The sequence below is a fragment of the Ictidomys tridecemlineatus genome, chromosome 8 (assembly GCF_052094955.1).
Source record: "Ictidomys tridecemlineatus isolate mIctTri1 chromosome 8, mIctTri1.hap1, whole genome shotgun sequence".
NCBI classification, from domain to species: Eukaryota; Metazoa; Chordata; class Mammalia; order Rodentia; family Sciuridae; genus Ictidomys; species Ictidomys tridecemlineatus.
The window spans coordinates 7,300,964-7,313,775 of record NC_135484.1 but is presented as its reverse complement, the minus strand read 5'-3'; the positions used below and the strand labels follow the sequence as shown (position 1 = coordinate 7,313,775).

The 12,812-nt window shown below is 50.6% G+C and overlaps 1 protein-coding gene across 2 annotated transcripts in view; it reads right to left on the bottom strand.

Moving 5' to 3' along the window:
* Positions 1–3,085, bottom strand: part of Slc22a2 (solute carrier family 22 member 2) — a 33,838-nt gene extending 30,753 nt beyond the window's left edge. The window contains exons 1-2 of one of the 2 annotated variants that reach the window (XM_078018795.1): positions 2,428–3,085; positions 1,048–1,151 (exon numbers count right to left, since the gene is read on the bottom strand). In XM_078018795.1, the coding sequence (XP_077874921.1) occupies positions 1,048–1,151; positions 2,428–2,838 (515 nt within the window). In that variant the 5' untranslated portion in view covers positions 2,839–3,085. The remainder of the gene's footprint in view (positions 1–1,047; positions 1,152–2,427) is intronic. The other variant, XM_005321425.4, reaches the window with a different exon arrangement.
* Between the last annotated feature and the right edge of the window lie 9,727 nt (positions 3,086–12,812).

Genomic DNA, 12,812 nt, shown 5'->3' with positions numbered 1-12,812 from the left:
ACTCCCCACTGATTTGAGACTTACATATAGCTTTATTTTATGTGTAACTATATACGTGTAGCCTGTACTTATTCAGTATTCACTGTCTTAGTAGATGATCCTGTTCAAAACCTTGAGTTCAGGACACGGCACTGGAAAACACTCAGTGCACAGTCAGGAACATGGCTATTGCACCTTTGACCCTGGAGCCAAGTTGTCTAAGTGTTCATCCAGGACAAAGCAAACGATCCCACTCTTTTCCCTTTTGAGGACCCCTAAATACATCACTTTGGACATCAAGAGAGCAAAGGTGCACAATGTGAGAACCTGCAGCACAGTGAGCGTGGGACCCCGAAACGAGGGGTGAATAAGAGGCACAGGGACAGCTGGGCCCGTGCGAGTACTGAACACAGGGACACAGAACCCCAGAGTCCTCTGAGGACGTCTGGTGTAAGAGGCCCTTCCTCGACTCTCTCCAGCGACTGAGACGTGGTGGAATTTCTGCACCTCTCCCAGTGTAGACAGACTCCACATCCCTTTCATAACATTAGCCATGTCTTAGGTCCCATGCTTTGAGCCCCATCTGGCCCCAGGGACCCAGTTCAGTAATCCCAGGATCCGAGAGGCAGTGGGGAGATTGCAGACGGGCCTGGCGCGGTGGCGCTTGGTGAAGGAGACAGAGCAGGATGGGTCAGAGCTCACAGCCTGAAGGCTCGTGAAGGTGGGGGGCGATGAGGCCAAAGAATGAGCTGGCAATTACAAAAGGGATGAAATCATTTGTTGCTCTCTCTTCTAGAGAGAATAACTGAACTGCTGGACACCTGGCAGGAAACAGTGCTGCCTGGTGAGGACGCATCCCTCTCTGACCCCAGAGAATCTGAGAATGCAGACGTGAGTCGTTACTGTCAACAGCACAGCAAAAGAGACTTAAGATCATACCAACAACCACACCAGGCAGGAGGTAGCGAGTGGCCTGGTGTTGGGGAGAGGAAGGATTCCAGCAGCCCCGGGGAGCCCAGGGTTATCTGGACCCATGGGACCTGAGTGGCCCACAGGTGCTTCACCTACCTGTCTGCCAGGTAGCCGATACCCATGGAACCGACAAAAAACCCTACGTTCACTGCCGACTGGAACAAGTCCAGCATCCAGGAGTTGGCACACACGAGGTTAAACTGTCCAGAGGTGCGACGTGTTCCAAGCCAGGGGGAAGGAAAACAGAACCCGGTTAGATCCTGAGAGACAGAGCTCAGCCATGGAGCTTGCTAACCCTTCCTTGAACTGAGCTGGTGCGGCCAAGTGACAAAACCAAGCTAGGTCTTGGCCATGTTAACTTTCTTTACGCCACCAAAGACTGGCCCCGAATCCACGTAGCCTCCCATCTGATGGTATGTCATTTGGTTCAACCGGATCGCTCACCACATCAGCTGAAGTGGCTAACTACTCCACTTACAGATGAGTCCATTTTCCTTTAAATTTTAACACCCAGGTCAATAGGTGTGTGGGCAGGATACTCAAGCAGCCAGCAGGAGACTGTGCAGTGAGCATCTCTTAACTGCCCTTTTAGTAATAGGGGGATTCAATGGGTCCTGCTAGTGGCTGTCGCATTTGCTTTTATTTGGAGGAGGAGGCAGGGTTGGGGTGAACAGGCGCTGGCCTGGACGTCCTGAGACTCATCTAGACTAACCCTCTGCCACTCGCCCTGGGCCTGGGTGCAGAACTTTGCTCTGGGTCTCCGTTGGTTTCCTCCTCTCTGCCGGAGGGGAGTTAGCCACACTGTGGAGCCTCCTAGAGTTGCACGGTATCGAGCCCTGAGCCTCTGCCCTACCTGGTACTTCTCCAGATCTTTCCAACCAGCCTTCTCTCTCCCAAATACCGGTCCACCTGGGAGCTCTCCACAGTACACGCACAGCCTTCTCCAGCTGAGCTGGACAACTGGACAATTTCACTTTCCCATTCTGCTCTGCCTCCACCTTTTCTCTTGCTGGAACCAGGCTTCACAATTAGATTTTGCTGAGATCACTCGGCCACTTTGAGCAAATTAGGGGGAAAAAAAAAGCCACCAAGAGAAAAGCTCATCTCCTCACACACTAAATCATGGTTCAGCTGGGCGCCACCTGCTTCCAGGTGTCATTCGCGGGTGACCGAACAGAGGGAGCCGTGGGGCTGCTGAAAAAGAGGGAGATTGGAAATACTCCCTGGCAACCTGTGCTGGAGTCCTGCTGAGACTTGCGAAAACTAAAATCATTCTCATCAGAATGTGAGGAAGTTCCAACTAATCCACGCGTACTCCAAACACATTAGGGGCTGCAGCTTTCACTCGGAAACCAGGACTGTGCAGACGCGGAGCCAAGGACCATGTCTGCGCACAGTTGTGGAATCCAGGCCTTTCCTGGACCCTTCCTTCAGGAAAGCTCAATGGTTTGCATTTGGCTCTGAGTCCTCACTTACCTCAGTGACGATGGAGGAGCCACGAGTGTCATACACCCAGCCATGCTGACAGGGGACAAGTGGCAGGTGGCTCCTGTTGACAGCCAGGCTGGCCAGGGGGTCCACGCAGCTGAGGGTGCTCTGGTTCCAATCCACCTCATACTGCATGCACTGGCGGAGGAAGGCCTCGTCCGCAGCCCCCAGGCCGGGCACGGTATAGTTTAGCTCCTCCGCTGGGCTCCAGCCGCATCGCTGGCTCAGCTCAGACACCCCGGGGCTCCGGCAGTGGTGGCTGGGGGCAAAGCCCAGGAAGACGATGCCCACGTAGATGGGGGTGAAGGTAGCAGAGAGCAGAGCTAAGAGGAAAAACGTTTGTTTCTGGAAAAGATGAAATTCCCCTACGTGATCCAGGATGTCATCCACGGTTGGCATGGCTCCTGGAGGCAGGCGGTCAAGTGTTGCAGAGAAGGGCCGCGGCCAGCTCAGCACAACGCCTGACCAAAAGTCAAAGGGTGCGAGTTAGTTTACTTTAGAAAGGGATGAGCCTTCCCGTCAGATTCTCCTTGGTCGGCCAACTTCACACTGAGACCTCTCCAGCGGGGAAGAAGGTCCCCCCGCTGCCCGGAAATGCCCGCAGCAGGCCCCGGGGCCAAGGTTGTGTTTACGGTAACATCATTCTCGATGAGTTTGCCTCACATCAGCACCAAAACAATCCTTCCTCTGTACCCCACAGGGAGAAATTTGAGTCCCTCTGCAGATTGCAGCCTGTTGATCTTCCCCCAGCTCGCTAAGTCCAGGAAATTAGCATATCCCCATTTCACCCACAAACCTGACCTTCCTCCAAACGGCAGTAGAGGCGGGGTGCAGCATGGTCTCCAGCCAGCATCCACTTAGGTCCGGCTCAAAGCCCCCTTCACTGCGGGGCTCCTACAGGGGCGCTCAGGAGCATGCTATGGCCGCGGGCTTTGATTCCCCCCCCCCATCTTGAAATTCTGCTTTTATAATGTGATTACTCCAGTCTGGCATTTTTGTCTTCCACCTGTTTATGTGCAAAGTTTAACATGTTCTCCTCACGCACTGGTCAAGTGCCAATGCAGGAGACCGAGTTTCTGTGCTGCTGTCTTTTTGGCTTAGACATTTCTGCTGTGATTAGGGGTGTCTCTTTAGGATGGTGGTGAGGGCAAGGAAATGCAAGGGGAGCAGGTGGCCTGTCTTTACTGCTGCACTGAAGGGTCCCCAGGGCATTTTGATGTTGCCCAGAAGAAAAGGTGACCTGCTGATCCATCTGCAGGATAAAACACCAGGAACTGAATCCAGCTGGTTTTCTTCCTCCTCCTCCTCCTCCTCCTCCTTTACTGAAGTCAGTGACCTCAGAGAGGGGCTCTGCTACGCGGTGCCTCTGCCACCGAAGCCACTGGCCATTTGCTAAGTGAGTCGTTCAGGGAGTGTAGGGGCTTCCTCAATGGCAGCCCGAGTCCTAAGTGAATGAATCGGAAGCTAGACCCTGTCCTCTGTGTAGGTGTTCTGCTACTCTGCAGAAGGCCATGGGAGAGGGTGAGTTAAAGTGACTACAGTCGTCCCACCTCACTCCTCTCCCAGGGACCAGAAGAAGACTTGCACCTGGGTTTGACTCACAAACACAGCCTGGGTGAGGACGCCAGGTCTTCATGCCGTGGGCAAGAGGGCGCCAGGTGAGGCCAGGAGAGAGCACCGCGCCAGGAAGTGATGTCGGAATTCATTACCAGTACTTAGAGGAAGCGATCAAGACCCCAGACCACTTAGAGCCATCAGCTTCCACAGCCGGCGACACTTTCCACTGAGGCTCTGTCAGCCGTGGTAACATCAATCCTGTTAGGTGACAGGGGACTCGACAGGGAAGCCACACTGGCAGAGATCTCCTAAAGAAGGAGAGGCCACAGAGAAGGTGGGATGCAGTAGGGAGCAACCTTAATCTGGCATCCAGTGTCTTTGTCACTTCATTTATGGGATGATTGTGCAGAAGTGTGACCAGAGGGTAATTTGACCCAATGCCGAATGATCATTTAATCCACGTAACCTGATAATCTATTCTGATTAAGCATTTCTCAGTCTTTTATTATGTTCTTTTGTAGTGTAAATAAACGTTGTCCCCAGAGATCTTCTGTGCGGCACTGAGGAAGCCCAGTTGTGCCCAGACTGTCTCGGCTCCCCCACAGGAAGACAGGGGGCAGTCAAGGAGAGACCACAGAGTGGAACAGGTGATGTGCCAGCCAGCGACCAGGGTCTGGGGTTCACATCTGTCGGCAGGACACCCTCAGCAGTCAGTATCTGGTGCCATGGGGTCAGTGGTCCCCTGAGCTAAGTTGACATCTACCTGACGGGTGGAGGTCAGTCGTCCCACAGTGAGGGAGGCTGTGTTCTCTGCAGCTAACAGAGTGGTGACAACAGGCAGGAGGTGAGGAGGAGACTGAACAGATCTGACCAGTGCCAGCCTGGCCCTCAAGCATCCGTGTCACCTGGGCACACACTTCTGTATGAAGTGGCGTTTGCCCCTGGGTCACAGAGCTGATGCACGCGACCTCCCAGGACTCTCAGCAGGCGGGTTGCAGTATCAGCATCATCCCTCCACACGCCTTCCCTCTCTCCCTTCTGCCTCCTTCCTTCCTCCCTCCCTTTATCTTCTTCATCTCCCGGCTGCCTGCTGTTTGCACCATGGCCAGATGGGCACAGCCGCGGGTGATCTGGCTTGACCCAGAACTGGGGGCTCCCTTGCTGGGCGATCACTGATGCTGGAAGAGTCTTCACGGTGCCTCAGGATTCATCTTCTGGAAGCTTCCATATACTGGATATTATTCTCCCTTCTGGAATCAGATGGATTAAGTGAAACTGTGGATAGGGGAAGACAGCTCCTCTTAGCTGGGTGTCCTGTCTTTTCCAGAGCAGACACCCCCGGCTCCTCCTTACCACCAGGAACAGCCGGAGTGGTTTCTGTCTTGCCTCAGTGTGACCACTCCAGAGGGCCTGCCAGTGTAGACCAGAGGTTTTCTTCTCAAGCAGGGCTGGAGAGAGCAGGGGAGCAGGGGGAGAGCAGAGTAGTAGAACTCCCCTGGGGCTCCCGCCCGGGGTGAGCTCGTAGCTGTTTATCTGCATTGGTTCTGTTTTCCCTACAAAATGACGGCTCCGGGCTGCTTTCCCTGGAGCCAGGAAGCTGGGATTAGACTGGAGGTGAGAGCAGGCATCCTCCATGGGGGAGGAGGGACAGGAGGACGGCTCCCTGGCTTCTGGTCCCAGGGCGCCCTCTCTCTGGGTAGCGCTTCTTTTCCTCCTCCACTTCCCATCTTCACATGGAGCAGTCCAGTGTAGAAGTCACAAAGGACTGGACTCTGAGCTCTTGAAAGACAAGAGCCTCACACAACCACCAGGGTAACCCGGAAGACTTCACAGGGTCACCCAGGCCTAGGCATCATTTTTAAGAAGACTCAGTTAAGGCCAGGTTTTCTCCCTCCCTGGCAGCATTTGCCTTTAGAGACTGTGTTACCACTCCATCTAAAATTAAACTCAAGTATTTGGTTTGGTCTAAAGGCTTCCAAATTAGCGCTGGGGTTCAGGACATGCCACCTTCAAATATGGCCTCTTGGCATGCAAGAAAGCAGAAGTAGCCCATCTCCTCTTCCGCTTACCCTCCCCCCTGCAGCACCTCATTTGAGAGGTGCCCTCCCTAGGCCAGCAGAAAAGGAGCGTCCTTCTCTCTGAAGACACAGGGGCTCAAGACCCGCTGAGTGCCCCTTTGTCCAGTTGTTCCTCCTTGTCACCGTCCATCACCGCCCACTCTGGTCAAACTAAGCATAAAGAAGAACAGCTTTCCCTGCATTTGGGGTCTATTTCAGACGGTCACGGTGTCACGTAAATCTTAATGTTAAACAAATGCATGCTTTCCCCTGGCTAATCTGACTCTTGTCATCGGGGCCGCACCAGGAGGCTGGCGATGGCTGAGGAAATCTGTTCCTTTCCTGGACATCAGGACTGGTAGGCAGGCAGGCCCTGGAACTCGGCTGGCAGCCTGAGATCATTTACCAAAAGTGAACTCTTCATTAAAAATCTGAATGCAATTAGAATTTCTGTGAGCATGGAACCTCTCCAACCCCAAGGGCAAGTCAACTTTTTGATTAGACTGCTTTTCTTTGGAGAGGGACTCCAACAAGAAAGAACAGAAAGAATATCCTTCAACTGTTACCTGGAGCACTACCTGGAATGATGGGAAGAGTCTTTTAAGATTTTCATTGCCTTAATTCTCAGCTTTCATTTTTTTTTTTTAAGTTTGGATTAGCAAGCAATATCCTCCTGACCAAGTTATTATTTCTTAAGCCTGTTTATCCAAAGCATTGAGGAAACCGGAGCCCCCGAGCCTCCCATCAGTTTGTGATAAGAGGGTTTCCACACGGGTTTGGTAACATCCAAGGGGATATGTTAATCACAAACTAGTTTAAAAATACAAAGCAGCTTAGCTGTAAGCTTACCACTACAAGAATCCTGAGGTTTGCTGGGAAGGCCCATTGTGGCTTTATTTTGTCACAACTTTCCACTGGAGCAGAGGTGCAGTACATGAAAGAAACGCGCCTTCTTAGAAAAGGTGCAGATTCCAGATGAGGGGCGGGAAATCAGCAGCCAGCAGCAGCCTACTGAGCCAGAAATCGAGAAAGCTGGGACCACTGACCAAGGAGTGGTCAACAAGACCCGGAGATGCCCCCACTGGCAAAAAGGGATAATTTAACATTAAAGAAAATAACTGAGACATATTGAGATACCTGAACTGAGACAGCTGAAGTGTAAATAATCTATGAATTCATAGTGATGTCTGTAAATTCCATGAAATAATGAATCTTAACGTCCGTCTTCTTCCATAGACTCTCAGCTCATTAGGTGGCACATCAGGGGAAACGCATGTCGGAGGGAGCAGCCTGGCATTATCTGAGGACAAGGAACAATACCAAAAGTGGGACAAAGTTACAATAAGAAGGGGTACCTTGTGGAGTTCCATTGCACAGTTCTGGTGTTACCCAGCAGGATGACATCTTTTACTTTAATGTACTGACAGCTCAAAATAGCCATAGAGAGGATTTTGAATGTTCTCACCACAAAGAAACGTTTAAAGTGAGGGTGTGCTCACTGCCCTGAGACAGCACACTGTACAGTGATTATCTGACAGACGTTTTTCCAAAATGTGGGACAATGAGACTTTATGGGCCGCGCGCTGTGAGGCAATGGGTTTGCACAGCAGGCAACCTAAGACACACACCTGAATCCCATCTAGCCCCAACCTATCGGTTCAGACGGGGTCGGGCAAAGTGACCCGTTCAATGATACTATAAGGAAGGAATCAGCCATTTTCAGAACCAGATTTTCTGTGCATGACAGTCTCCCCAAGGAATCAGTGAGACTTTGGCAAATGTAAAACCAAACACAAGCAGTGGACCGAATTTGGATTCAGCTGTAAAAATAATCTTGGAGACAGTGAGGGAGATTGTAATGTGGACTGGGAAGCAGGTGATATTCAGGAATTAGGTCTGATGAGAGCCTGTGGTCATGCTTAAACAAAGAGGCACAATCAATTAGCACATATCATGTGGAGAATTTATGGATGAAATGGCAGTTTGTCCGGTATTTTAAAATCTTTTTTAAAAAAGTCAGTGCAAATGGAGGGAACTAGAAAGGCAAATTAAAGCCACAAAATTGCAACTGCTGCTATATTTCAAGCCTCCTGATTTTTCTGCCTGTGGCAGCATCCTCTGCCAGCTTCCCAAGGCTTTTCCTGCTTTATGAATTTCAAGAGACATTTCTCAATGCAGTCACTTTCCTTTCTTTGTTTCAGCCTGATTTTCTCTCCTATGGTGTCTGTGAGGTAGGATTTGCTAGAACGGCCTTGGCTCCCAGAAATGTGTGGTGGGGAGGGAAAGGATGAAGGGGCGAGGGAGGAAGAGCCTTTGCTTCCCGTGTGGCCACACAGTCGGTCGCTCGGGGTGTAGAAGCACAGCTGTGCCGGGCTCAGCTACCACAGGTGAAATTTACCAGGGATTTAGAGATGGATTCAGCTCCCAGGAGCTGGTTCCCTGGGTGTATAAGGAAATGCAAACTAATGAGAAAAAGGTGAAATATCAAACTCTTGGCTATCATTCTCTATAATGGCTAAAAAGAAATGAAAAGACAGTTCTGGGTCAAACCTTGATACTAGATCAAGCTCAGATTTCAGAGAGTCTGAGCTTTGTCTCCTAGCTTCTGTTGGAGGAAAAAGTATTCAGTGAACTTGTGAGAGCATAGAAAGCAAGACTTTTTTCAAAACCGTGTCCAAAGGTGAGGGGGCCAGGGCAGTGAGGTCTCACAGTGCGGGAGAGATTGGGCTCAACTCTGAATACAGCGTGGGAAGGTGGGGATTTATGGCCAGAAAGCAGGGTGGGGGCCAGAGTATGGAAAATGGCTGAGGTGACACCAGGGGTCAGGAGGAGGCTAAGTCACTAACAAGATTCTTACTGAAGACAGTCCAGGGTGATCGCTGGTCTCAAGCAATGGGCGTGCTGCCCGATGCACACAGAAGCCAATGCTACGGCCTTGGATCTTTGCAAAGAGAAAAGGCTTTGTTTTGTGGCCAACTAGAAAGGTGACAGCTCAAATCTGACCAGCGATTGTTTGATAGTGGGGGGGATCTTCCAGGAAAAGAGTGGGAGAAGCTGCTTGTGGGCAGAGTGGTGAGAAGGGGCGTTCAGGATTCTTTTCACAGCTGTGGACGGCCACCATGCTTCCTCACGGCCCACAGGGCTCCTTTGGGGCTGGGGGGTCATCCTGTGCTGCACTTGGGGCTTTGCGTTATCCTCTAGAAAAGTTGGTTGTTTTTCCTGCATGTGCCCTTTCTTGAAAAGTGGGTTCCAAACCATCCTTGTGTGGGTTCTGGAAGATTTTCCTGAAATGTAACAGGGACTTAGAAGTTGTATTTGCTAAAAAGCACGGACTCATCGCTCGGGCCTGCCGATGTCAGACGGTCCCGAAGAGCAGGATGAAACCTCAGCATCTCCACCGTCGTTTTGCACCTGTCTCCTTTCTACCTTGAACTCCGGGTCAGACTCCTGCGCAGCTGTGCACCTAGACATGTTAATCATTTAAGAATGTTCATGTAAAACTGGCAATCCTCCCCTTCAAGGCCGAGGGCACCAAGAGGAAGTAAGATATTTTCATGAGTCAGAGGGACAGAGGGACTGTCAACCTCCAGCTGTCCCAAACCACCGCTGTGGCACCTGGAAGTCTCCAGCCATTGCCCTAAACTTGAGGAGGGCTCAGTCCTTGTCCTACCTAACTCCATCTTGCCCCTCTGACTTACTCTTTCTCTGAGTCATTTTCTCCTGTAGTTACTTGGATTCTGGGAACAACAGGCCCGATTTGGTAATACCTCGGGACAAGAACTGAGATTCCCAGGCAGTGGCAACTTTCTTATCCCAGACAAAGCCCTGCCTGGCCATCCAGAGCCAGCGATCACCAGTTTGACCAAGACGGCTTGACTCTGCATACTTCTACCACCCACCCCCTCCCTTGTTTTTATTCCTTATTTTTATCCCCGAAGCTCCTCTTAGCTCCCTGAGGACAGGCCTTTGGTCTGGCTCCCTGGTCCTTCCCAGTATAGCTAAACTGAATAAAGTCCTTCCCTACTTTAGCATGAACCTTTTCTGCTTGATTTTGGTAGCAGATAACTGGACCTGGTCTGTAGGGACCCTCAGAGTCCTCCTGGCATAGAATTTTAGCAACAGAAAGACAACTTGAGTGCTCTGTTATTTAAGGAATTGATGTCCAACTCTGTCGAGGCCCCAGTTGATTTCAACATCATGCAGGGGTGGGTGGGGGATGGGGAAGCTGACCAGCTGAGAAGGTTGATATCAAGGAGGATCAGATGTGGAGGGTGGCGGGTGCTTGCTAGGGGTTCTTCACCTGCACCGTCACCCTACTGCCACAGAACCCACAGAAGTTCAGGGAGCCTTAAGGAACATCCCTCAAGGGTCCGTCAGATGCTAACGAAAGCACGAAGGTAATAAAGGAAATGAGGCAAGGCAGAGGGGACAGTCACAGGTAGAAATTTTAAAATGATTGTTAAGATATAAAGTGAATAAGGCAAATCCTGATAGACACAGGGGACTCGGCCCAGCTGGGTGGAAATGTTTAGATGATTATTAAGAAAAGACATTAATGATGTTAAAATAAAGATTTTATTACAACATTACCAAAGATTGGATGGGCCAAGGCACTGCCTGCAAGTCCCCCAATATTAAAGGGCTCCAAGCCAGTCTACTCTATATCCCCCAGTTTGGAGAAATTTTAAAAGTCAGAAGAAAGTTTACAATGGGAAAGTTCCCCAGCAATCGCTTGGGTGCAATGGTCAGGCAGGTTAATCAAGGTAAAGATTCACAAAAGAGCCAGGGATCCAAAGCTTTATGCACAGGAGGTTACCCCCGTCAAAGGATGGAAATAAGGAGTTCCTAGGACTTAATATGACAGGAGCCCCAGGATCTGTGGAACCAAAGCCCACTGGTGAGGGCCTTGCAGACGCTACAATTAGAGTGAGAGAACATACAAATAGAGAGTCGACAGGTTCATGAGAGATGACACGCTTAAACAAGCTTTACGTACACAAGTGTGTTTCTTTTATCTGAGTGCGTGTGGAAGAGATAGCACACCTGTCTGGTGTCACCTTTAGGGGGTTGAGCAGAGGCAGAGGAGACCTGTATTTGGACCTTTTAGGCTTTTGACACATTGCCAAAAAAAAAAAAAAAAGGATTTAAGACATGTCAGGTTTTAGCAAAGAGAAAGAGCTTTTTCAAAAGGCAAAAGGTGAAGAAGATACACATTCCCAAGCAGAAAGCAGCTACCGCGAGAGTGAGAAGTGGGGTCTCGGGCTCTTCTTCTGAAGGAAAGTTTGTGAGGGGTGGGCATGGGCAGGTGTTGGGGAACAGTGTCACCTGCCAAGCTCAGTTCTTGATCATGGATCACAAGCCACATATGGTGGTCTGGTCTCCCAGGATTGTCAGGCTGACGTCGCTTTCGTGTGGAGAATGTTCAAAGTCTCTTAGAATTTTCTCCGGTTGATCTCACCTGGCCATGCACTTAACACACAGGTGAACAGTGCACTTAAGCTTTAATCAAAACCAGGAAACTTTCACAGATGAGTGGATTTTCAGTAGCTCTACAGTTTGTAGATTTCTCAGAAATCTGGGAGCGACAGGGCTGGAGGAAAACCCGGCTGGGGAGAAACGGTACGAGGAGCTTTAGAGTGAGGCGTCTGATCAGAGACCCCTTTGTTTTCCTTCTGTCTCCTTTCTGCCTGTCCTTTATTTCTGCTCTACCCTGTCTCATGGGGACATTTCTGCCACCTGATGTGTAAGGCCTACTGATGAAGGCCGAGTGGAGCTTACAATGTGCACTGTAACGGTGATGGAATCCAAGTGAAAGTTTGTGGAAGAATTAGTGTGTTTGGACGGGCTTCCTGTGACGGGCTGGGTCTCTTGTACCTGTTTTCCTGTGGGAACAGACATGTCTGACCGGAGAGTGCTTCCTCTAATACAGGACTGTGAACCAGAAGCTGCAGATCCATTCTTCGAGCAGTATTAATTAGGATGGCAAAGTGGGCACCGTGGCACTAGGCAGGTCCTTCCAGGGGCAATCACCTATGTGCGGGGTGGGGCTGCCCCTTCAAGTGACTGTTAAGGCTCCTTCAAAGTTTTGTTTTGTTTTTCAGATAAGACTTCCAGGGAAACTTACAAGGAACGAACCAAAATTACTGAATTACTCGGTCTCACTCTTAGGAGACCTAGAGTGAACTTTGCTCGTTGTCATACTGAACTCTCCACCCCAGGGGGTCCTTTCCTGACCACCGTTTTTTTGACATGTGATGTGCCACCTCAAACTGGACATGCTCAGGAACCTGCCCAACTCCACACGTGATGAGTCTTTCCTGCATGGATAAGTGTTAACTTTCTCCAAAGTCCCTTGCCTTCTTTGTTCAGGGAGTAACTCCTGGGAGAATTGTCTTCAGTGTGCCGCTTACTGCTGCAGGTCACACACCTGTCCTCCCCCTTGAATGTCCGGGTTGTGCTCATCGGCTTGGTACTCACCAAAAGGGGCAGACCCATGGGTTTCAGTGGTGGATCCAGTAAAAGGGCGTGACCCCCACGGTGTAGTCTAGAAGCTGAGGTTGTGTCCGTGGATATTCCTCTGCTTTCCTGGTGGAGCTGAGGAGGGTGTGGGGAGGACACAGAGTGACGTGCAGTTCTTGCCGAGGGAGAGACGCTGGCAAAGTGACTCTGATTGTGTTTCTCCTGGCTTCCCCAAGTCGCCTCCGTTCTTTTATCCCTTACCCCATATAGCGGTCACATAAAGGCCGTGCTGACGCATGC